Here is a 25,977-nt window from a genome sequence, read left to right as displayed (position 1 = left end):
TAAGGTCAGCCTACATGATTTATGGACACATTGTCTGCCGGGACCATTATCCCAATTGACTGTTGCATAAACGTCTCCGAACTTGTCAAGACCGCTCCATAACAGGGCTTTTTTCTTGAGATTTTCCCAACTCTCAACGGAGGTAACGACATCAGTGGCTTCATTGCAAAGCCCGCCACACTGGAGGACACACGGAACGGTGGACATTCTCTTGACAGCTATCTTCTGAATACTGCGCTTCTCAGTGCCGTCTCATTCGCTCGTATACTCCCTGGAAAGACAGAAATAAGTATATGACATTACACACACAGACAAATAAAAAACAAGAAAATAGCAATTCACTAATCAGGACCTCAATTCCGTGGCCAGTATAGATTTAGCCAAAATAATGTGTTAATTCATGATCATATGTTCTCCCATTTAAAAGTTGCATTTTCGCTCTACTGGATGGTGGCCATCTTGGATTTCTGGGTCAAAATAATGTCATAACGTCAAACTAATGTCAGATTCGGAATCCTCGTGGTCAAATTACCCAAAAAAGTGTCTTTGTACGTGATTCTAGGTGTTCTGGTTCAAAACTTAATTTTTCAAGATAGTGCCGGCGGTCAGCTTGGATTCGGGCCTCTGGCAAAAAATGCCGGGATTTTTGGGAGGGACATAGAGGCTATTTTTGTTATAAAATGTCAATAGAAGTCAAATCAATCGTCAAACCTTACTAGCCAGAAAATGGTCACGGAATTGAAGTTTTGGACCTAACTACATTATCGATGCACATGTCTGCATGTTGGGGCACCCTGGGGACGAGATGGCGGTTCCCTCTTATGTGATCTTACATTTGCCTCCGTTGCAAATCTGTGCCGCTCCTTTTGTGTCAGATTCAAGCTCTAAGTTGCTTTAACGACTGTTTGGTAATTATATAATTATTGATGTTATTATCAAAATCCTTGTTGTTCAAATTTGGTCAATTTGATTGTTTGACTGTTTGACCCATCCTGAGACATAAGGTCTGTCGGGGGTCTCTCACCCAATACAGCATGTTGCAATAGTGATGCTTGGTCCAGACTTGTCAAGTATCGTGTTGAGTATTTAGATAATAAGCAGAGCACTCACCTGAGACAGACAGGCTGTCACACCAGAGAATGGCTGGCCAGCCTCAGGGGAAAAGCCATTCACACTGCAGCAAGAAAGTCAAGAAAGATCAAGAATATCTAAAGGGTGTGAGTAAAATACGAAAAAAAATAAAATGAAAAAAAGAAGGCAAAGGGGAAATTGGAGAGAAAATGAATTGCAGTACAACAAATTTGGGATCACTAGTGCACACGTTCCCCATATGAGCGGCGGGAATGGTCATTCCTCTCTGGGGTATATAGATTACAGTAGATCTAGTGTCGCGTAGGAAGAACATTGGGGGTGTGTTCAGTTACAAAGTTTCTTGTGGAGCGCTCACCAAGTGGCTTCGACATTTGAGCAAGCACTCCATTTGAAACCATTGATAAGGAATGGCTGGCTTGGCAAGCTCTAGCTAGCTGCTTGGTAACTGAACACAATCCGGGTTTCCTCCCTTTCCGTTTAGTGTTCAACAGTAGTAGTGACCATTTCAAAAGGTTATCATACACGTTTGTGGTATATAAATTTTTCTTTACTTCCGGTAAGGGTTTTCCACAAAACACCACGAAAAGCGATTTATACACATTAACGCAGCATTTGTCCGAGGAGGGAACCCCTTGGGGTTCGGACTTAGGAGAGTTAAAGTGGTGCCCGGAACCATTTTACTCTCTCCATGTCAGGATTGCTGGTCTTGCTTTCTGTCTTACAAACTATAGCTGTCGGGCTAGCTTTAATCTCTCTTTTCTTGAAAAACAAACATCAAACGCTTTTCATCATAAACTTTTCTTTCATATTTTCACTCTTCACCTCTACATTCTCTCTCTTTTATTTCTCTTTCCTCACATTTGTAAATGCAGTTATTTTATTTAAGGCCGAGCCTCAATGAGGACTATATAAGCAGTGACTGGAGCCTTCAATATAAAAATAAAAATTAATTAATATTGTTTTGTAATAACATTAATATTATGCTATTATCTTTAGTGTTATTAGAAGCAGCCTTGGAAAAAGGCCATGATAATGTCGTGTCCCTGGGGTTAAGACCCCAAAAGGACGAATGACCGAAACGAGCGTAAAATCCGAGGCGTACTCCTAACCTTGGCAGGATTGTCTTTGGCGCGCGCGGGAAGGCCCGAGCCTTATCTAATCGGGAACACACGCAGGGGTTAATCTGAACCCACAAACAAAGATGGGACAGCAAAATCCACAATACAAGAAAAGTAAGATTTGACAAATAATGGGTTGAATGAATGAACGATCGTTTTAAGGCCATTTTCCCCGCTAGAGCGGGGGTTAGCCTTGCGGGCCCCATGACAATCATGGTTCCCTGTTTGAGGCAATGTTTTTATGACCGGATGCCCTTCCTGACGCCAACCCTTGGTCACGCTCTTACGATGCGCAGGGATACGGTGTACCTATTCTAAACCGGGGTACACACCGGGATCATTCATCCCAGCAAGCTGGTACTCAATTTGCCGACCTCGGAAGGATGACAGACTGAGTCAACCCCCCTGGCGTTAATTCAGCGATCGACCGGGATTCAAACCCAGGATCCTAGGATCCCAAGCCGGCACCCCTGACCGCTAAGCCAACACCTTGCTTAATAATGGGTTAATGAAAATAAATGCAAATAACAATGAAAGCTAATACCCCCATCACACCAAACTAGTTCTCAATACATTCGTGAAAATGTTGTCGAACGGGCTCCAACTGTGTATGAACGTAGTGGACATAGTAGCAACTATTTACAGTCTTTTTACGAACTTCATGGACGGGGAGGGTACTCTAGAACTTTGAGCCTGCTCAAAATTTTATCCCGTCCATCCCGTTCTCCAATTAGACAGACAGACAGACAGACAGACAGACAGACAGGACAGGACAGACAGACACACACACACACACACACACACACACACACACACACACACACACACACACACACACACACACACACACACTCACTCTCAAACTGCCTCAATAGTCTCAGCAACTTCAGGGGGATCTGCATGGCCTTCAGCAGGGCTATTTGTGCTTGATTTCGCTCGCCCTGCCTTTCTGAATCGACTTCTCTTTGGAGGCATGATGATCGGAGATTGTATTGTAGATGTGTACAGCTCGGAGCCCTGAACTTGAATGAGGACTGGCTACAACGCGCTCGGTATTCATAGCAGTCGGGCCAGGACGCGAGTACACACGCACTAGGGACGAGATGAGGACATAGTGCGAACGAGTTGGTCGGGTTAAGAATTAGTTAGAACTGGCTTGGACGTATTGTGAACGAGGTAGAACGAGGTTGAACTGGTTAAGAACGGGTTGAGAACGGCTACGGACGGGCTCGAACTGCTTCGAAACGTTGTCGGCATGAGGTGAACAGGCACTTTTACACAATCTGAACTGGATACAAACGGACTTCAGACTGGCTAAGAACGAGATAAGAACGAGATAGACGTATTGAGGACTGCTTAGGAATGAACCAGCATCGTATTTTACGCCAAACTACGCATTCTACCGTGATCACAGCCCGTTCTAGTATTTTTTTTATAACGGGGTAGAACGGGATAGAACTACTTTGGTGTGATGCTAGCCTGAGGTAAAAACTAAAATCCCTTATTGAGACGTCTCCATCAGACTCGGATACAAACAAGGGAAAAAGAGTAAAAATAAATGATGTTTAGTTTCGAGACGGCCGGCACTTAGCTTTGCGTCCCCAAATGGTTGGTAAGGCTTGCTGGTCTTCGCCTTGAACCATCGCACGGGAAACACACAAGATGGCACAGAATCGTGCCCGGAGCCAGCCGCCGGCGTGAGGCAAGCAGGCAGGATCCCTCCATGGTTCGTTCGCGGCCCCATTCGAGCCGTGTCTTAATTTTTTCTATTCAGTGCTTTCGGAGATATAGAGGTGCAAAGTTTTTCGATTTTTCCAAGATGGCGGTCGAACCCCGTGATCCAATGACATCATAATTATCTTTAAAAATTATACAGGTGGAGGTGCACCTATGGCAAAAAATTTCCTGTCAATCGGATCAACGGTTACAGAGAAAATCATATTTATTCTGTGCAGACAAACAAACAAAAACAAACAAACGGACTCAAATGCAATACCCTCTCCTCTGGCGAGGGTAGTAATTGCCGTATCCGAATCCATATTCAGATCTTCACCAAAATCAAATCGATTCGTCCTTGTCACACGCCCAACCGGTCCACCAAGTTTCGTCCAAATCCGTCCACAACTTTTTGAGGTATCCTGCTATGTCGTTTTTGGCCCCATCTCCCAATGGTAAAGAATCACTTAAAAAATTCGACTAGCCGGATCCAGATCTTCACCAAAACCTAATCATTTCGTCCTTGACACATACACTACATCTCTGCCAAATTTCGTCTGAATCCGTCTCCAACTTTTAGATATCTTGTTCACAAACAGACAAACAAACAAACAGACAGACAAACAAACAGACAGACAGGGGTGAAAACATTTCTACGGCACTCAACACTGCTGGTCAATGCCCAAGGAAGGATACGGCAGCAGCACTCCACATCGCACAGATAGCGTCACCCATGATGGCTGTGGGAGGGAGCAGGTACATATGTCAGATCCACACTCTACAGTTCCATTCTCACCCTCACGACGGCTCAAGCACAAGTAGAAATAAATGAAATAAAAACATTTAAACCACAGGTATGCAAGCACATATCCACAGACACATTGTGCAGCAGTACTTAGATTTAAAATACCACAACATCGATGGCAAAATGTGTAATTGCATGAATCATTATAATTAAACAAGTGCACGATGTATGCAGGTAAGAAAATGTAACGAACCTTCACAACAGGTAGGTCAAATACCTCTCGAGCCTCACTCACGTCCGTGTGCTCTGCCTCGGACGTTACAATGTGCGTGGCCAGTGCATTATACGAAACCTCTTTGGCACTGCCAGCTCGAAGGAGCCTCACGACCTAAGGAAGGTGAGACGGCAGAACAGGATGACGGTAATTGTTCGACCAAAAGTGAGAACAAACAATGACTTCCTGGATGTTGGAACATCCTTAGTCAAAAAACAAATCAACAAAAACAACGACGACGACAACAAACAAATGATGGGACCATTGGATCGGCACGACATTGAAATGCAGTGGCAGCACTAACCCAAGACCTTCACTGTTGGTACAACAGTAATAGCAAGACCATCGATTAGTTAAACACATCGACCTCAAATGTAATTCACCAGCACATTTGAAAAGACCTTTTTGCGAGTGGCTTAGTAAGAACACTTGTGGGGTTTACCCGTGTGGGGAGGGGTCTTGTGGGGTTCACCCGTGGGGGGAGGGGTCTTGTGGGGTTCACCCGTGGGGGGAGGGGTCTTGTGGGGTTCACCCGTGGGGGGACGGGTCTTGTGGGGTTCACCCGTGGGGGGACGGGTCTTGTGGGGTTCACCCGTGGGGGGAGGGGTCTTGTGGGGTTCACCCGTGGGGGGAGGGGTCTTGTGGGGTTCACCCGTGGGGGGAGGGGTCTTGTGGGGTTCACCCATGGGGGGAGGGGTCTTGTGGGGTTCACCTGTGGGGGGAGGGGTATTGTGGGGTTCCCCCGTGGGGGGAGGGGTCTTTAGTCCGTGAGCTGATCCCTTAATTTGGGTCAATTGGTACCATCTGAGGGCACCTCAAAATTTTGCTATTTTCTGATAGCTGGATGTTTCTGGAACTCAAAACAGCATGATGGACATTTGTAACTCACAGCTCAAGCTCAGTAGAGCCATATTCATATGGGTGGGGTAGGTGAAAAAAACGTGATATTTGTTCAGTGAAAAAGCATTTTTAAAATAGTTTATTGCAAACATCTGAAATTTCTCTTACAAAAGTATTTTTTTTAAATACATATAATCAAGATTTAAACAGTGCAAATGTTTACGACTTAGTGAACCTTCCAGTTCTTAATAGGGCCGCTGTAGCTGAACAGAGATCTAGAGGAGGACCGGCCAATAGCCAATCCTATTGGTCCATGTTGATAATAAACCGGTAGCGTATTTTGAACACATTTAATTAATTCAATCATCACTGTGATAAAATTAATACTTAAAACACTATTTTGTAATATTTCAACGTCCATCATGCCAAAAACAGAAGTGCGCCTAATAGCAAAATTGGCAAGGCATACTTATCGTTCTGCGCATAATAACCATACAAGTAACAAATTGAATGTACAATGTCGTCAATATCCTATCATTCATAACTCACAGTCAACATGTCTTTCAGAATTTCTCTTAAGTACTCAATGTGTATTTTAAACCTTCTCTTACATATAGATGTACACACAAATTCATCATATTTACTATGAGATACTTAATGGGTGTCACTATCACTATCAGATTGCTGGTCCTCACTGAGATCCTCGTCAACCTTCATATTGTCACAGTCTTGTAGAGTACAAGCCTGAGTACAAGGCAGTCCATTCACCATACACTGACAACGGGGCAGTTTGCATGACTTCTTACACTTGCAGGACAGGAACTCCAATACGATGTTCGGTGCTGGCTCTCCTGTCATCCAGTTTATCATCAGGTCTCCATTATCACTCAATACCCAACCTTTTCTGTCCAGTGGACTTGGTGTCTGGGGATCAGCTTGTAAGGAGAGGTGCCACACAGCAGCTTGGTAGTTTGCTCTGACTGCATGAAGATGAAGACAGTCATGGCATGGTGGTAACTGACCAGATTCTACATTACCATCTTTCACCCTGAATAGTTCGTACCACATCTCGTTATCATCACAGATATCAGTCTGACTGACATAGAGTCGGCATGTGAATGCTTCCAAGACCTTGAAAACGTCATCTGACAGCTGCCATTCTGATCCCAGTTTCGTGAAAGCGTCCCTGAACTTGTCGTTGCTTATTAGCAGTTTTAGTGCACCAAGCTTTCCACGACCACTAAAAGCACTAACAGTGTCACAGCCAGAAAACGCATGTAAGCCTAGTAATCCATCGCATACATCCTGTCCCAATGCTGCAGACACTTTGCTGATGCTGACAAATCGCGTGCGAGTTGTCGTACCACACTTGACATATATGGCACAGTCAATGTCTTTCTGAAAGGCCAGACATAAGAGTATGATATCAGTATCCTCCGCTACTATGACGACTGAGGACATGGCTGGTGCAGCATGTTTGGCATGGAAGATTACTCTTGTATCAGTCTCCTCCTGGGATGTGCTTAGATCCTTTTCCTCTGTTACTTCATCGCAGGTGATCTTGAAGCATTGATTACTGCATGTAACATACATGATTCTGCCACCAAGTTTCAACCTCATGTTTGGCTCTTTCCATTGGTTCACAATGAAACTTATAAGTTTCATCATGCTAGCTCCACAAGAAAGAAGGCGTCGCCATTGTTGGATCTTGTGACCTGGGATGATATTGGTGAATCAAATTCCTGTTTCTGAACCTCTCATTGTCCTCTCAGCTGCTTTGATAGACATCTGTTGGTACACATCAAAGACCAAGTCAATTCGCTCACTCGTACCAGCAGTTCTCAGTACAGATGCCAGCATCTGATCCGCTAAGTCTTCAAACGTTAGGTAATCACCCTTCATCTTCTGTACAATAGTCATTCCGTCAATGATACATGCAGACGGGGTTTCTATATGGTCAGCAGGTGCGGCCATAGTTTCCAACTTTCTTGCCAATGCTGCCTTATTTGTCTTTTTCAGTGTCCCATCAGTGTTTGCTAACGACCACGGGATAGGACCTCGAGGATACTTTAGGACTTCTTTCATATCGAGTTTTCTTGATGAAGCAACCAAGACCATATGACCAAACAGCTTATTGTCACTCTTCAGAACAACTTCCTTGTTTGTGGATTTCTTGGTTTTCCATTGCTTGATACTGTCAAATGTCTTCAAGCTCAACCTTGGAATCTTCTCATATAATTTTTCTCCTTTCGCTATTCGATCCTCTTGGAATTTTTGGTACGTTTCTTCTCCCTTCTTCTGTGCAGACACCAAATCAGCAGAAACATCTGGTGGAGCAGCTGCACCAGTTGAGATACTGATGAGCTCGGTTTCGCCTGTCTCGAAAGGATTCGTCCAGTTGGCTTCAAGAATATCTCCAAGAGACTGTACAGCATCTTCATCTTTCTTAATACGGGAAAATGTCAAATCATGATGAACACTAGACTCGGAAACATCTGTCATCTTACGTAGTTGTTGTAGACATGAGCTGCGATACTCTGCTGTCATGTAGAACCGACTCACTGCACCAGGGTTGAGAGAGAATCCTTTCGTGCCACCTGTAATATAAAACCTTGGTAAGTACATCGTTTCATTACAGGTATTTTGTGCACTTGCTGCACTTGTTCAGTTATAAATGTAACGTTTTAGCTTAATTTGCTACCTGCTGTTTGCGTGTCTTTATTGATGGTCTCTTCGATTGTTTGGTCAACCAGAATACGTCCAAAGGGTTTACTGTCACCCAGTTGAACCGAGAAACCACCATTTAACATGTGTTTGTATACCTCGGGGTGCGTCTCTGGAAGCTTCGTCATTTCACAGTAATAGAGCGACAAGTACCTGCAAAAAAAAAATTATTATGCAGGTGCGTATGAGGAAGAAATTTTGATATATGATTTCATGATCACCAATTTACGGCTTAATTATTAATCATACCTGGCGTAATTCTGCTTATCGTACGCGAAGCACCACGGTATCATTCTCTTGACTGCAGACAGGTGGAGAGACCAGATTCCTTCTCGCGAGCCTCGGATGAGATCCAGGAGAACGCCTACAATGTCAATGGAGATCCAGAAGGATGCCAGCTGCCCTTGGTTGCTGCGTAGATGATCAAGCTACTGTGTAAAACGCGAAAGCACCAGAGAGACAGAATCATTCCTCAACACCGAGTCCAGAGTTTCGTGGGACACATCTTCATGTAAGGATCTGATGGCTTTGGTGGTCTTGTCAGGTGCTTTACATCTTCAGCATGGTGGTCTTCGAACCATGGATAGAAGCCTTTCCAGGCTAATCTGAGCAAGTTTACAGAGCCGAACCCCTCGGTTGTAGTTGCGACCTTCGAGGACTGATGTGATTGAGCCCTCAGCTATTATGCCTGATTCAACAGCGAGATCCCTCAATCCAGCCGAACTGAACCTCTTTCCAATGATTGATAACAGGTTACACAAGGTATGGAACGTTCCCATTCATAGCACCACCTTCTGAAACAGTTGGTTGTGTTTCCATTTGATCTCCACAGCTTTTGCATACAAGGCTTGGTCGAAGACACAAACTATCTCCTGAACATTTAGTTCATCCTTTATCTTGGCAGCCTGAAGCAAGATCTGGTGAACTGTTGATAAATGTGTGGCTGGAGCGTTGATTGTAGGGAGATATCCTACGGTGTCTTTCTTGACTGATATATTGTCTCTCGTCATCAAATTGAAGCCAGTCCAGGAACTGATAGACTGATTTCTGGTATCAGAAAGACGAGTCAATGACCATCCAAGGTTTTTACAATTCGCTGTGTTCCACCGCTGATTGCATATCCATATCCAGAGGTTTCATGGCTGGTGGTCCTTCTCTGTTGCCTGCATTGTAGTCTGGCACTTCCAGAGCTACGGGTGTAATGGCCCGCTTCTTCTCGTTTGATTGGGCAAATTTACTCTCTGGTAGCTTCACGGTCTGGACTTGAGGCTGTATGATAATTCCATTCACCCTGTGAGAGGTACCACCACCGCTAAGCGTCTCTTCGAGTCTGTCAATGTTGTCAAAGGCAAGTGTTGTTGGAATACCTGTATGAGAGGTGGACGGGAGAACAACCCCTCGGTCTGCTTCCTTCCTTTGTTTCTGAAGACATAATGCAGTGTCCATCTCTTCAAGCTTGGAATACGAGATACTGTGTCCCAGTCGATTGAGCAACTTAATAAGTTCAACATTGCCTGCGAGGGATTTTACTCCCCACGGCAGTAGAATGTGCTTGGTGGGCGCAAGTGACCCTCTACTCGCAGCATACAGGCAATCTTGTCCTATTGACTGCACAACACGTTTCAGTTTTTCCGTTCCATCCTCTGCTTCACCAAGTCGAAGCAAATTCAAGAAGGTTTGTAAAGCATCTGGCAAAATACTGTACTCAGAGTTCAGTTCATCAGGATGCGGGGGGCCCACGGTTTTGTTTTGAGCTTCTTGATTTGTCCTCTTATGTGGGTCGCTGACAGTTTCACATCATTTTCCATATCATCTACATGCTTTAAACGCTCCAGTCGATCTTCAATCTTCGTCAGTTCAACCACTACCTTCTCCAAGGAAAGACTACCTGGATACACTAAAAGCTTACCACTGTTGTTGGTGACAAAATGAAGTGATTTGCCAAATTCACATTCTAGTTTTCGTCATATGTGTTTTTTGATTTGTAATTTCACATTATTGCAACCAAATGATTGCATATGGTTCACTAATTTCTCAGTCAGAACTGTCATTTTCACCACTGTTGGCTCTACAATGTCTCTCTGATGTACATGAAGAGGTGTAGGTAGGATTCATGTTCGGCTGCCTTATAAGCCACTTCGTCATCGTCAGTTGAGTTTGTATTTGGAGGTGTTTGTTTCTCATCTCTGGTATAGTTACGGTAGCAAGACTTGTGGTAATGAGCCTCAGCAGCAATCAACTCCCTAGATGTAATTGCGAGGATACGATCATCCAGCTTTGTAAGAGCTGCATTTCTTACTTTATCATCTGCACGCATCTCTCGAGACTGCAGGAGGACCTCTCTAGTATTAGAGCCTGAAGCATACTTGCTTTTCTTTTCACAAAAGATGCAAACTGCCTCTAAAACACGTGATGTGGTAGGTGTGCTTCGAGAAGATCTTCTTGTTTCACTGGAACATTCTGATTCCGATGTTTCGACAAACTTTGCGTGTGTTTTCTTATGTGTGAAACTGGCTCGACAGTCTGTGGTAAAACAAGCGTTCGTCATATTCATGTTCCTCGAGGTCATTGATAGGAGCAAAGTTTTGTATTTTGGCTGCATTCAACAGTACGTTAAGGGATTCTGCATCTCTAGGCTTGGTAACATTAGATTCAGATGATTGTTTGGAACAAATAATGCAGGTTCTTTCGATTGAAGATTGTTTGCGCTTCTTCCTAGGTGACTCCATAATGTTTTGATGTTCACATTCTGAACTCAGTCACACACCTGAAATGATATATAAAGAAACGTTCAGAATCGTTCATTTTGTTTGATAATCTACATTTCAAACCTTAAATAAATTTTCTTCATCTGATATCTGTAAAAGTATATATTAGACTTAATTATATCTTAAATATTTTTGCTTATGCATTTAAAAATTAATATTTAAAGCACATAACAAATATTTTATAAGTTTATAGTTTATAACAAATATGGTCATACCAAAAACTGTTGTAGATCATCACAGCACGAACAAAATATCACCTGAAAACCCTTAAATATAAAAATTAATATCGCATGTCTTGCCTGTAAGTAAAGTAAATTGTATTTGTTAATATCCAGTAGAAATTGCACACATCAAATTTTCACTTTTTGCACAAATAATACCGCGTTTATATGAAATGATAATGCAATTAATGGACACAAAATAAGTTCCAAAAATATTTATTTAACAAATATACATGTTTTATCACATCCACACACAACCACACACACAAAAAAGCAACATTCATAATTGATTATTTTATTTGGTCGCCATAAGCAATATTGTAAGAACTTCCATGTGTCAGAAATGGCCATTTTTGCCACATTTTCATCAAAATATTAAAATCGCTGTAGAAAACTTGAGCTGTTAGTTTGGAATGTCCATCATGCATTTTTGTTATGTCCTCATATGTATCATCAATAAACAATAGGTTTTTTGAGGTGCCCTCAGATGGTACCGACTTCGTACCTGGCTCATGGACTACTTGTGGGGTTCACCAGTGGGGGGAGGGGTCTTGTGGGGTACACCGGTGGGAGGATTCTTGTGGGGTTCATCCGTGGGGGAGGGGTCTTGTGTGGTTCACCCGTGGGGGGAGGGGTCTTGTGGGGTTCAACTGTGGGGGAGGGGTCTTGTGGGGTTCACCCGTGGGGGAGGGGTCTTGTGGGGTTCACCCGTGGGGGAGGGGTCTTGTGGGGTTCACCCGTGGGGGAGGGGTCTTGTGGGGTTCACCCGTGGGGGAGGGGTCTTGTGTGGTTCACCCGTGGGGGGAGGGGTCTTGTGGGGTTCACCCATGGGGGAGGGGTCTTGTGGGGTTCACCCGTGGGGGAGGGGTCTTGTGGGGTTCACCCGTGGGGGAGGGGTCTTGTGGGGTTCACCCGTGGGGAGAGGGGTCTTGTGGGGTTCACCCGTGGGGAGAGGGGTCTTGTGGGGTTCACCCATTGGGAGAGGGGTCTTGTGGGGTTCACCCGTGGGGAGAGGGGTCTTGTGGGGTTCACCCGTGGGGGGGGAGGGCTCTTGTGGGTTTCACCCATGGGGGGGAAGGCTCTTGTGGGTTTCACCCATGGGGGGAGGGGTCTTGTGGGATTCACCCGTGGGGGGAGGGGTCTTGTGGGGTTCACCCGTGGGGAGAGGGATCTTTTGGGGTTCACCCATGAGGGGAAGGTTCTTGTGGAGCAAGAGGGCTTAAGCTATTCACGAGTGGGGGGGGGGGGGGGGGGAGAGCTCTTGTAGGGGATGGGGGCTTGCGGGATTCACCAATCGGTGTGGGTGGGGGGAGGGGGAGGAGATCTTGTAGGGTTTACCAGTGGGGGAGAGGCCTTGTAGGGTTTACCAGTGGAGGAGAGGCCTTGTAGGGTTTACCAGTGGAGGAGAGGCCTTGTAGGGTTTACCAGTGGAGGAGAGGCCTTGTTGGGTTTACGAGTGGAGGAGAGGCCTTGTCGGGTTTACCAGTGGGGGAGAGGCCCTGAAGGGTTTACCAGTGGAGGAGAGGCCTTGTCAGGTTTACCAGTGGAGGAGAGGTCTTGTAGGGTTTACCAGTGGAGGAGAGGTCTTGCATCGTTTACCAGTGGAGGATGGGTCTTGTAGGGTTTACCAGTGGAGGAGAGGCCTTGTAGGGTTTACCAGTGGAGGAGAGGCCTTGTAGGGTTTACCAGTGGAGGAGGGGTCTTGTAGGGTTTACCAGTGGAGGAGGGGTCTTGCTGGGTTTACCAGTGGGGGAGGGGTCTTGTAGGGTTTACCAGTGGGGGAGGGGTCTTGTAGGGTTTACCAGTGGAGCAGAGGCCATGTAGGGTTTACCAGTGGAGGAGAGGTCTTGTAGGGTTTACCAGTGGAGTAGGGGTCTTGTAGGGGTTACCAGTGGAGGAGGGGTCTTGTAGGGGTTACCAGTGGAGGAGGGGTCTTGTAGGGTTTACCAGTGGGGGAGAGGCCTTGTAGGGTTTACCAGTGGAGGAGGGGTCTTGTCGGGTTTACCAGTGGAGGAGGGGTCTTGTAGGGTTTACCAGTGGAGGAGGAGTCTTGTAGGGTTTACCAGTGGAGGAGGGTCTTGTAGGGTTTACCAGTGGGGGAGAGGCCTTGTAGGGTTTACCAGTGGAGGTGGGGATGGGGGGGGGGGGGTCTTGCAAGATTCACCAGTCCAGTGGGAGAGAATCTTGCGGAGTTTTCCTTAAAAGAGCCCTCGGAATCAAACTTCGAGAACAAAACAACTTCACAAACTGGTCCATAGATACTTTACACCTTCTGAAACACACACACACACACACGGATGGACGACACACACACACACACACGGATGGACGACACACACACACACACGGATGGACGACACACACACACACACGGATGGACGACACACACACACACACGGATGGACGACACACACACACGGATGGACGACACACACACACGGATGGACGACACACACACACGGATGGACGACACACACACACGGATGGACGACACACACACACGGATGGACGACACACACACACGGATGGACGACACACACACACGGATGGACGACACACACACGGATGGACGACACACACACGGATGGACCACACACACACGGATGGACCACACACACACGGATGGACCACACACACACGGATGGAACACACACACACACACACACACACACACACACACACACACACACACACACACACACACACACACACACACACACACACACACACACACGGACGACACACACACAAACGGATGGACGACACACACACACCGTCAATGCTAAGGAGTAAGGGATACACACCGTCAATGCTAAGGAGTAAGGGACACCAACCTCAGGGTCCACGTCGCCGACAATGTAGAACTTTATTTGTTTGAAAAGGTCCTCCGTCGGGCTGGTAACCACTGAGGCAGCTTGGAGTCCTCCAGCCTCCTGCTCACAGCCGACCTGTCCATGGCTACTCCCGGCCATGGCCTCGACTGTCCCGATCAAGTTTGTCTGCGTTTCCCCAAATGTTGTCTTTATTTCTTGTTCGACTTGTTTTACTCAAGACAGCATCTTCAACAGCCGAGAATGGCGCGCTCTGGGCCAAACCATTGTAACCTCATCATAAATGGGCGTGCTTTGGAGTAATCCATTAGAATTCCATAAAAATAAGGCGCTGAATGCCTGAATCCCACAAACGTCTTAAAATCGCGAATGCCCTTGACTCCTCCTCTTCCTTTCACCCTTTCCCTCCCGGCTCCCATCACCTTTTCCCAACGGCACAAACAACGGTATATATAAAATTATAACTCGCGCGAATTTGCAATCGTTAGTCTTTTTATTTAGGTGATGAGAACTTGTAAAATGAAAAAAACCCAGCGCTCAACCCCCATTAAAACCACTGAACACATTCTGCTTATACACTGCCCAGTCACTCCATCTTCGTGTTATGCATCCAAAACGTTTCTGATGTCAATAAAGTCTCACATTATAAGTATCGAATATGTACTTTCGCATACTGAGGCAATATAATTGCAAGAATACTAATTATTCTGCCTCTCTGAATCCACATCAACGAGAGGACACCACACGAAAGGGAGGTTATTGAAGTGAGGAGCAAGTTCTTCAGCGAATCCCGTCGTCGAGCACTGGAATCGGCTCTCACTGCGGCTGTTAAAGCGACGAGAAACTTGAGATTGAATGAGATCGACTTTGTTTTTTGTCCTAAAGGGTTCTTCTTCTTCCTTAAGCCCTCACGTAAGTACGTACTGCATCGCTAAACGCAATATGAAACCCATTTTTCGTTGATAGGATCGGAAACCTACAGGATTTAACCTGCAGGTACCTTCAGATGATGATGAAGTAATATTTCAAGGTCGTACGTGGTGGAAGATGTTTTACATGTGTTTTTACAAATATGCACTGCTGACGTCACATTTAATTATTTATCATGACCAGTGGGCCCGTTGGACTCCATTGGACCAAATTTGCATTGGTCCTCATCGTCTTGTAGTTGTAGGTAGCGTGCCTACCAAGTAATGGTAATCGTAAAGAACATGTTTGCGATGAGAAAACCCACAAGTGCCAGTTATATTTACATGGGAACTGGAGGCATCAGGTAGATGGTATTGGTAGGAACTCGACACCTCTCATCCAATGATATTTCTCTTTTTTCTTGAGTCTGATTTTTATCCTGGAACACAATTATGGTTAACCATCTTGAAATTGTCACTCTTTAGGAGTCGCGGAAGGCGAGAGAACGAGGCCATTCGTATTTCGTAGGGTTCGAAGTTGGTTTATTCAAACAGCAAAATCCAGCACACAAAACTCGAAGTCTCGAACGGAACGGAAGTCGGCACGCTTATATAAAGCCAAAAGCCCTCTTCGGAGGGCGTGGCTCCGGCAACCGCGCGTGCGTCACGTCCGCACAACCAAAAGTCCAACAGGCCCGTGCGCGTGTATTATGCCCAAATAAGGTAATGGTTACCTGCACATAAGGTAACCGCCACATGCGGTTACCTGCACATAAGGCAACCGCCACAACTCTTTCATTTAAATGTTTAAAATTATGTTGAGGAGTAGTTCACACAGATTTCGCACTCGCAACGGCAGATTAAAAGTGCCTCAGCGAGCGCAAGTGGATCACTGAAAACACACAGCGCATGTGTGGAAGGTCTCGATAGCATGCACCCATTGCACACCTCATTTTGAAAGTCACCTATTGGAGCATGTTCATTGTGTTGTCACTTCTGCTCACAAAACTAAAACCTTTTTTCTCTATGAACCGGCAGACAGAAAAACTGTATAAACGAGAACGGCATTCAGTAGAGAGCATACCTCCGCCAGGTGAACACTTTACTTTTTGTATCCCAGAGTAGACCAGAAAATCACAATACAGAATCACATTTAATCAAAATCATCCGTCCACAACTTTTTGAGATATCCTGCTACAGTCACGTGAAAAAAGAAAGTACACCCCGTGTAAAGTTTTGACTTTTTCAACATATTTCAACATGCAGCTATTTGATCTTCATTTCAACAATATTGATAGATAAAGGTGATATAACATAACAAATATCATGAAACATTTACATTTTGTAGTCCATTGTATAATTTAAAAAAACATAAATGCAAATTTTGCATGTGGAAAAAGTAAGTACACCCCTACATTTATCACTACTTCAAATACCTAAAATTAGAATCAGGTGCACCAGCTCAGGTGCAAATGATTAGAACATCGTTAGAGAGGATCTTGGAGGAACCTGTCTTATTTAAACCTCAAACATTTAGTTTGGTTTGCTCTTTGTTGTTGAAGAGTGCGGCGTCACCATACCTAGATCAAAAGAGCTCTCTGAGGCCTTCAGCAAGAAGGTTATAGATGCCGACGAGTCTGGGAAGGGAGATAAAAAGATCTCCAAACAATTTTGAAATCAATCATTCGACTGTCCCGAAGATCATCTACAAGTGGAGAAGATTCCAAACAACTGCCAACTTGTTCGGGCCAGGCTGCCCCAGCAAGTTCAGCCAAAGAGCAGACCGCAAGATGCTGAAAGAAGTCTCTAAGAACCCCAGAATGTCATCACGGAACCTACAGGTAGCTCTTGCCACTGTTGATGTGAAAGTGCACGAGTCTACCATTACAAAGAGGCTGCACAAATTTGATCTACATGGGTGGTGTGCCAGGAGGAAACCTCTGCTGTCCAGAAAGAACATCAGGGCAAGACTAAAGTTTGCCAATGAACACCGAGGCAAAGACCAGCACTTCTGGAACAATGTGCTCTGGACAGATGAGTCAAAGGTAGAGCTATTCGGCCACAGTACCAGAAGACATGTTTGGCGAAAACCAAAGACAGCATTTCACCACAAGAACCTGATACCAACTGTAAAGCATGGTGGTGGAAATATTATGGTTTGGGGCAGCTTTGCTGCATCAGGGCCTGGGCAGCTCACCATCATAGAATCCACTATGAATTCTTCATTGTACCAGAGGGTGCTTGAGGATAATGTGAGGCTATCTGTTGGAAAGTTGAAACTCAAACGAAGGTGGACCTTGCAACATGACAATGACCCTAAACATACCAGTAAATCCACCAAGGAATGCCTGAAAAGAAAGAAATGGAGGGTTCTGGAATGGCCAAGTCAAAGCCCGGATCTAAATCCCATCGAGATGTTGTGGGGGGATTTGAAACTAGTTGTGCATGCAAGAAACCCCTCAAACATCGCACAGCTGAAAGAATTCGGCATGGAGGAGTGGGCAAAAATTTCTCCCAGTCGATGTCAGAGACTGGTAGACAGTTATGAGAAACACCTACTTGAGGTTGTTTCTGCCAAAGGGGGCAATACCACCTATTAGAGCCAAGGGTGTACTTACTTTTTCCACATGCGGAATTTGCATTTATGTTTATTTAAATTATACAATGGACTACAAAATGTAAATGTTTCATGATATTTGTTATATTATATCACCTTTATCTATCAATATTGTTGAAATGAAGATCAAATAGCTGTATGTTGAAATATGTTGAAAAAGTCAAAACTTTACATGGGGTGTACTTACTTTTTCACGTGACTGTATGTATCGTTTTTGGCCCTATCTCCCAATGATGAAGAATCACTTTTAAAATGCTACTAGCCGGATCCAGATCTTCACCAAAATTGAATGGATTCTTCCTTATCACACACAGAAACTGTCCACGGAGTTTCGTCCAAATCCGTCCATAACATTTTGAGATATCCTGCTATATGTTGGATTTAGCCCGATCATTCAATGGTGAAGAATCACTTAGAAAATTAAATAGCTCTCATATCCGAATCCATAATGAGATCTTCCCCAAAATGGAATCGATTCTTCCTTATCACATACAGAAACTTTCCACCAACTTTCGTCCAAATCCGTTCACAACTTTTTGAGATATCCTGCTATATATCGTTTTTGACTCTATCTCCCAATGGTGAAGAATCACTTAAACAATTATACTATCCGGATCTTCACCAAAATCTAATCATTTCGTCCTTGTCACATACGCTACGTTTCTGCCAAATTTCGTCCGAATCTGTCCACAACTTTTTGAGAGATTTTTTTCACAAACGGACAGACAGACAAACAGTGAAAATATAACCTCCATCCACCTTTGGTGGCGGAGGTCACTAGAACGACGCTCGGTAGAGAGCATACCTCCGCCAGGCTGAACCATTTCCATTTTGTATCCCACTGATAGGCCGATCTGCATTATGACCTTAACCAAAATCTAATCAGCTTGTTCTTGTCATCTACCCAACTCATCCAACATGTTTTGTCATAATCTGTCTATCATAAAAAATATGTTAAAATTCTCCAATCCGGATCTTCACCAACATCGAATCAATTTGTCTTTGGCAAATACCCAACCTGTCCAACACGTTCCGGCTGAATCCGTCCATAACTTTTTGAGATATCCTGCTTGCAGACAAAAAAGAAAGACCGTACAGAGAACGATACTTGCAAAATCCCTGATACAAATTTGACCTCAAAAATACTTGGTGGTTGAATTCAAAGACCTAACATGCAAATCCTCTTAAAATATCCAGTCAATCGGATGAAAACTATCGATTTTAGAAATCCAGCCTATGTTGACCTTTAGATCTCAAAAATAATTGCTGGTTGAATTCAAAGACCTAATGTGCAAATCCTTTGAGAATAACAAGTCAATCGGATGAAAATTAACGATTTTCGAAATTCGGCCCATGTTGACCTCTAGACCTCAAAAATAATTGGTTGAATTTGGTGCCCTGTTATGCAAATCCTCTTAAAATTTCAAATCAATAGGATGAAAATTGAGGATTTTAGGAATTTCACAAGGTTGTTTACCTTTTGCATATGTTGACCTTTAGACCTCAAAATCAATAGGTTCCTCCCTTATGATGAACCCTATCATTTGGTGAAGTTTCGTTAAGATCAGTTTTTTTTTTGTTTTTTTTGTGTACAAGATCGAGGCTCGTGTAAGAGCTAACATTAATGACAAAAAACAAACGGACACAAGACAAAAAAAAGGGAGCGGGAGACCAGATGGGGAGAGGGCGAAGCACACAAGTACAACATTTGAGAGCAGGGACATCGGGAGATCTGTGCGAGGGAGAGGGCTTGGAGGGAGGAGGCATAGGAAGTGGTGTGGGGGTGAGGGAGAGGTAAAAAAGAAAAAGAAGAAAAAAAAGACACATGGACACAGCTAGGACTTCTAGGAAAGAAGTCGGTATTTCAGAAAAGTGGATCTGGGGTAAATTAACGGGGGTAGAAAAGATCAAGTGAACCTTGAGCGGGGCCGGGCAATGTCATCCTGCACATAATGGCGTATCGTTTGAGCAGCTCCAAGGTGACGAGCCTCAAGGGACAAATCGGCCATCCTGCGATAGATTATAGTGAACCCCCCCCCCCCCCCCCCCCCCCCTAGCCTATAGGTTACCGCAAGAAGGTTGTGAGAATAGTTTATTGGTAGATCATCAATGACAGCAATAGGTGTACAGGTGAGAAAACTACAAACTAGTGTACTCCTACAAGCCCTGCATTCTGGTTCTTTGTGGAAAGATAATTATCTGCATTATTTAAATTTGGGACTTTGGATACCGGATCCCGGTCGATCGAATTTGGATTTGGATCGATCGAATTTGGATCCCGGTCGATCGCTAAATTAACACCAGGGGGGTTGACTCAGCCTGTCATCCTTCCGAGGTCGGCAAAATGAGTACCATCTTGCTGGGATGAATGATCCCGGTGTGTACCCCGGCTTAGAATAGGTACACCGTATCCCTGCGCATCGTAAGAGGCGACCAAGGGTTGGCGTCAGGAAGGGCATCCGGCCGTAAAAACATTGCCTCAAACAGGGAACCATGATTGTCATGGGGCCGCCAAGGCTAACCCCCGCTCTAGCGGGGAAAATGGCCTCAAAACTATCATTCATTCATTCATTTAAATTTGGGACTTGCCTATTGGCATCTCAGGGCTGGGAGGAAAGCCTAAAGGTATGGGCCCTGCCTCTGAGCTGGGGTTTGAATCCCGACCCAGCAATGAACTGTCACCCTGGTGTTTCACATGCAGGACGAGGGTAAGTTAAGTGGATGCACGTTCGTCCAGGTGTCCAAGTGTCAGTTCAATAGGTTAAAGGTGCAGAAAGGGGAAAAAAGTGCAGAAAAGCACAGTTGGGACGGACAGACAGACCAAGAGCAAACCTATAGTCCCCTCCGTCTGCCAACACTGGTCATTGTTGAATTTTAAAGATGCCAACATGTGGTGAATATTTAAAAATTGCAAATTCCTGCTCAAGTCACTTTCAGTGGAACGTCAAACCTGACCAGCCAGTTCATAAAAACAACTTAGGAAAAACATTCCACAGTTGACCCAGAAATGTAGTAATGAAATGTAGTTTTCAATTGTGACCTGCAGGTGGTTGACATACAAAACAACAGGCAGACAGAATAACACGTGACCTAGTACGTACTTGAAAAATCTTCCATTTTCACAAGTAACGAACAAACAGATAGGGGTGAATAAAAAAATAATTGGAATGACATAAAACCAGAATGACACTCTTCGACGTCACGATGTCGACCGATATGCCTCCGCCCACATTATTCCATCATTATAATACTTGTACCAAGTTTGCTTTAAATACAGTACATACAGCTGTTCACAAGTTAACACATGTTTACCTGAGATGACCTCAGACCATTGACTTCAGGACCCAAAAATCTAATCAGTTAATCTTTACATCATTATACATACCTGTACCAAGTTTGAATCAGATCACTTCAGCCGTTCTCAAGTTATAGACCTATTACGGACTTTGACCTTTGACCTCTTGACCCCAACATTTTATGACTTCATGCTCACATCATTATACATACCTGCACCAAGTTTTAATTTAAATCCCTTCAGCTGTTCACAAGTTATCACATTTTTACCTGACATGACCTCTGACTTTGACCTCAGGACCCAAAAATCGAATCAGTTAATCTTTAAATCATTATACATATCTGTACCAAGTTTGAATTAGATCCCTTTAACCGTTCTTAAGTTTATACACCTATTACAGACTTTGACCTTTGACCTCTTGACCCCAAAATCTAATCGTTAATCTCTACCTCATTATACATACCTGCACCAAGTTTGACTAAGATCCCTTTAGCCGTTCTCAAGTTATCGCTGTAACGAAAACCTAGCACGAATGGACAGACGGACAGACGGATGGGCAGACAGAGGGACGGACTGACGGACGGGCGGACAACCTGAAAACATAATGCTTCCGGCGACTTCGTCAACGGAGGCATAAAAATTCGTTTCATGGATTTTAAACACTGAAGAAAATTAATAAATGGTGGTTATTTTTGTGCAACCCGTTACAGTTGATGTTAATCAATTCTCACAGTCTTGCTTCAGAATCAATGGAGAACGCATGAACCGGCCAATAACATGGAACCACAGAAGAATGTGGAGGTAAGTCCAGTGCTCCCATCTGGTAGGTTGAGGTGATACGTGACGCTTTTTGTAAATATTCTTCAGCATGAAGACTTCTGTTAAGGTGTGCATGATTGAAAAATGTTGTTCTCTTCCCGAACATTCTTCTTCTTGTTGCCAATTTTCTCACTATCCTTTCAATGTTGTGTCGGGGCAGCAAGCTTGTATGCCAGGCGGACATCCTGCCGTGATCCCTATTGATACTGAACTTTTCCCCAAGGAAGCACCACGGTGTGGTGAGTGACTCTTGCTCTCTTGTTTGTTTTTCTTTTGTATGCATCCCACATTCCTTTTCTCTACAATATGCTGTTACAGCACACAATTGGTGTAACTGAGAACACAATATAAATAAGAATGGCATGCGGTAGAGCACATAACTCCACCAAGCTGAACAGACCATGTTTTGTATCTCACTTATAGACTGGATCTGCATCCAGACCTTCACCAAAAACAAATTGGCTTGTTCTTGTCACCTACTCAACCTGTCAACCAAGTTTTGTCCGAATCCGTCCACAACTTTTGGGATATTGTGCTATTCATCGTTTTTGGCCCCATCACTCCATAGTAAAGAATCACTTTAAAATTCTCGTATCCGGATTTGTATATTCAACAAAATTCGAATTGATTAGTCCTGGTCACACCCAACCTGTCCACCAAGTTTTGACCGAATCCATCGATAACTCTCTGAGATATCCTGCTCACAGACAAACAGGCAGACATACAGCAGGGAAAACACAACCTCTGTCCACTTTTGGAGGCGGAGGTAAATAATGAAATACAAATGATTTTTTTTTCTGTTTTTTTTTTCCTTGCTGCTTCTTTGCTTGACGTTCAGCATTTAAGAGGATAGAGCACGGACAATCCCCATCAGTTGGCATCCATGGGGAGGAGAAAATTCCCTCCTGAGGAAATGCCCCGCTGAATTTGGAGAGAAAATGTGCACCATTGTTGTGACGTCCCTGGTACCCAGAGTATCCCGGGAAGTGACAGCACTTCCACTAAGATACACTATAATTCTTTCACTCCATCCAAGAGCTAAGACTCAAACCATCAGTCACACCTTGCTTGCCAGTGGTTAACATGTTCTTCATCTGCTCTCGACTGGTAAAATTCAATGCATCTCGCTGACGTCTCCTCTGCCATAGGTGATGTAGTGGAGCTACATGGTCCAGAAGGCTGCGGAAAGTCAGAGATGCTGCTGCGACTAATTGCTCGCTGTATCCTGCCCCGGTATGCTGGTGGCTCGGAGTCATATGCCGTTTTACTAGACTGTGACCTCCACTTCGACTTCCTACGTTTTGTGGCGCTACTGGAACGGATGCTGAAGAGGCAAGCCGCCCAACCTTCTAGCCCACCACTGAATGAAGGAGGAGCGGGAGATTATGCAATCCCAAATGAGCCAAGAGAAGAAGATGTGTGTTCTTGTCTCACCCGATTCTCAATTGCCTCTTGCCACAGTAGCTCACAACTGCTGCTCGCACTCAGCGGACTCGAGGCTGGAGGGGCGGCTGCGTTGCCTCGCCTCCGTCTGCTTGCAGTCGATGGTCTCTCTGCATTCTACTGGATCGACCGTGCTCCAGCCATGGCTCCTGGTGCAGGCCAAGCTATAACGACGCTACAACGATGCTGCTCACTCCTGGGTCGCCTCGCGGCTGCTCACCCTGTTGTAGTTGTTGCTACCACTCAGAGCCTGTTTAAAGCACCGTCCGGCAGTCCACACCAAATCTTCCTGTGTAAAGGGTGGAACAGCCTTGTATCTTACCAATTCCAGTTTGAACGATCTGTGCGAGATGATCGGCAGTTTATTTTGACACTCTTTCATGTTACACGGGGCTTGCTTTATCGGCGCAGCTTTACCATCACAGCAGCTGGAATTCAGCTTTCAAGTGTTGAGCAATCATGATATTTAGAAGAGTAGTGGAGGGGGCAATGGAGAGGAACAGAACAGCAGGTTGAGTTCATTTGCATAGGGCCAGCTGTTTTATCCGGACACAAATGATATATTAGTGTTGTACTCGCTTTACAGCAAAAGCTGTATTACATGAGCTCCTCTTTTTGCCAAGCAAAGGTCACCAAGCCACATCGTTGACTGCATCACTGAGGATTTCATTTTTTTCGTTTTGCTAATAGAGGTTGTTATGATGGCCTAAGTATGGCTATATTTTCTGATGGAAATAAATTTTGCAAGAGCCAACTGAAAACAGGTGTGCGTGCATGTACTAGAAGTGTTTCCTTTTCGTTGCAGCACCACCTTTTCAATCCTTACATCCTTTTCCAGTGAGTATGTATACTACTAAACTTCTTTCAGAGGTGGTACTTGGTTAAGTTTGGTGGCTTATTAGTGAAGGTGGTTTGCTTCAATTCCTAACGTCCTGAGCTCAAATTCCAGGAATGCCAAAATGCCAAAATCATACCAGGTGGGTTGACTCAGCCTGTCATCCTTGTGGACAAAAATAAAACATTTTAATACAAAAAATGTGTGGTTATTGTAAATCAAAAAATTTGAAATGTGCTACACTTCAATGTCCACAACACCGATGCATAATGATGTAGACCAGCCAATTCCTGTTCATTTATCAGGTGTACCCAGTTCCTAAATATCCATTACAGGTAAAAAAAAGAAAAAAAAAAGTCAGTATTTCAAAATGGGGAAATCGTTTTGAAATCAAAAACCTTTCTCCATTTGGTTGCAGGCTAAATAAATGGCAGCAAAAATAGTTTTAAGCACAGCTCTCAATACAACTGAAAAGGTCCATGACTATCGGGGATGTCTATTCGCGGTGGTTGTACCCCCCAACACAAGTCAGGGGCCAAATCTTCGCCATTCTTCCCTGCTGCCTAGATTTGTCAGCGCAGCGCAGTCATGGTCAGAGAGCCGATCGGTCCCCATGGACCGGGCCTTTCCCTCTCGTGTCTGTCTCTCTCTGTCTCTCTCTCTCTCTCTCTCTCTCTCTCTCTCGCGCCCCCTGCTGGCCGTTAGCTGATGGGCGTGGCAAGATGGCAGCCGTGCATGTGTGGTGAGGTGTGAGCTGCTCCAACCTTTGATCTTTCTACCCCCCCCCCCCCCCCCCTTGCTCGTTGTCTTTCTTAATTTCTGTTCTTCCACTTTTCTTTCTTATCCTCACGTTCGCCTACTCTCTGTCTGCCCCCACCACCCCAGTTCAACAACCCGCTGCTGCAACTCCTCATCCTACCCGTTCTATCCTACCCGTTCTACCCTCCCTCTGCCCGCTCCCCCACACCCCTCCCTTCCCCCCCCCCCCCACACCCCCCTTTCCCCCCTAGTACATCCCTCGCATGTGTTGCTGTCTCGATTCTTTTTTCTTTCTCTTCTAGCTTTTCGACTTTTTTCCTCTGAGATACAGAGAGAGAGAGAGAGAGAGCCCACACCTTTCGGTGAGGTCGACGGGTGAGTCGTATTCCTATCGACACTCTAAGGAGTTGCGATGGGTTTTCGCCCCTTTCCTCATTAAGAGGTGTGTTTTACCCCGTTCGTTTTCTCGTGCTGGTACATGCCGAGTGGCGTTTTCTTTGCGGTTTTTTTCCCCCTTGCTTTACAGAAAACTGTACCCAACCACTCCCCTTTTTCCCCCGACCCCTTCCTTTTCCCCCGACCCCAACTCGGCTTAGCCCGGGTAATTTGAATTAGTAAAATGTCGACACGTTCCCCGTATGCGGCTTTCGAAGCTCTCACACGGAAGCATGGCGTGGTGTGCGTTCCTCCCGATGAGGTTAGTGTGGAACACATTGTTATTGCTATTGGGAATATCATTGGAATGGAAAAGATCCGTGCAGCGTCACGGATGAATAAACGTATCGTTGTTTTTTTAGCCGAGGAAAGCCTCGTGCATGAGGTTGTCGCGGCTGGTCTGTCCACAGACAATGGACATTTCGTCTTAGTTTCCCCACTCGATACCCCAGCTGTCAAAATACTCCTATCCAACGTCCCCCCGTTTGTAAAAAATGAGTCGCTGTTAGCGGAACTATCGCGCTATGGTACAGTCGT

General features: G+C 44.9%; 2 protein-coding genes across 10 annotated transcripts in view; one reads left to right on the top strand and one right to left on the bottom strand.

Moving 5' to 3' along the window:
* PAXIP1 (PAX interacting protein 1) overlaps nucleotides 1-14,725 on the bottom strand; it is a 59,420-nt gene extending 44,695 nt beyond the window's left edge. For both annotated transcript variants that reach the window (XM_078785983.1, XM_068126297.2), the window contains exons 1-4: nucleotides 14,333-14,725; nucleotides 4,925-5,059; nucleotides 4,623-4,666; nucleotides 1,111-1,174 (exon numbers count right to left, since the gene is read on the bottom strand). In XM_078785983.1, coding sequence (XP_078642109.1) covers nucleotides 1,111-1,174; nucleotides 4,623-4,666; nucleotides 4,925-5,059; nucleotides 14,333-14,470 — 381 coding nt within the window. In that variant the 5' untranslated portion in view covers nucleotides 14,471-14,725. The remainder of the gene's footprint in view (nucleotides 1-1,110; nucleotides 1,175-4,622; nucleotides 4,667-4,924; nucleotides 5,060-14,332) is intronic.
* A 327-nt stretch (nucleotides 14,726-15,052) lies between these two features.
* On the top strand, nucleotides 15,053-24,172 carry XRCC2 (X-ray repair cross complementing 2). Of its 8 annotated transcripts, none has more exons than XM_068126303.2 (5): nucleotides 15,053-15,245; nucleotides 21,883-21,950; nucleotides 22,129-22,207; nucleotides 23,117-23,300; nucleotides 23,433-24,172. In XM_068126303.2, exons 1-5 carry the CDS (start codon nucleotides 15,185-15,187, stop codon nucleotides 23,872-23,874), a joined length of 834 nt encoding a protein of 277 aa, XP_067982404.2. In that variant the 5' UTR covers nucleotides 15,053-15,184; the 3' UTR covers nucleotides 23,875-24,172. The 8 variants fall into 8 exon arrangements, with proteins under 8 accessions (XP_067982404.2, XP_067982399.2, XP_078642108.1 ...); XM_078785982.1 differs by having other exon boundaries at nucleotides 15,058-15,241; XM_068126298.2 differs by having other exon boundaries at nucleotides 23,117-24,172.
* Nucleotides 24,173-25,977: the final 1,805 nt, after the last annotated feature.

The sequence above is a fragment of the Myxine glutinosa genome, chromosome 10 (assembly GCF_964187855.1).
Source record: "Myxine glutinosa chromosome 10, kmMyxGlut1.1, whole genome shotgun sequence".
Taxonomy (NCBI): domain Eukaryota; kingdom Metazoa; phylum Chordata; class Myxini; order Myxiniformes; family Myxinidae; genus Myxine; species Myxine glutinosa.
Note: the sequence above shows the minus strand (reverse complement) of the source record. Positions and strands in the feature narration are given on the sequence as shown.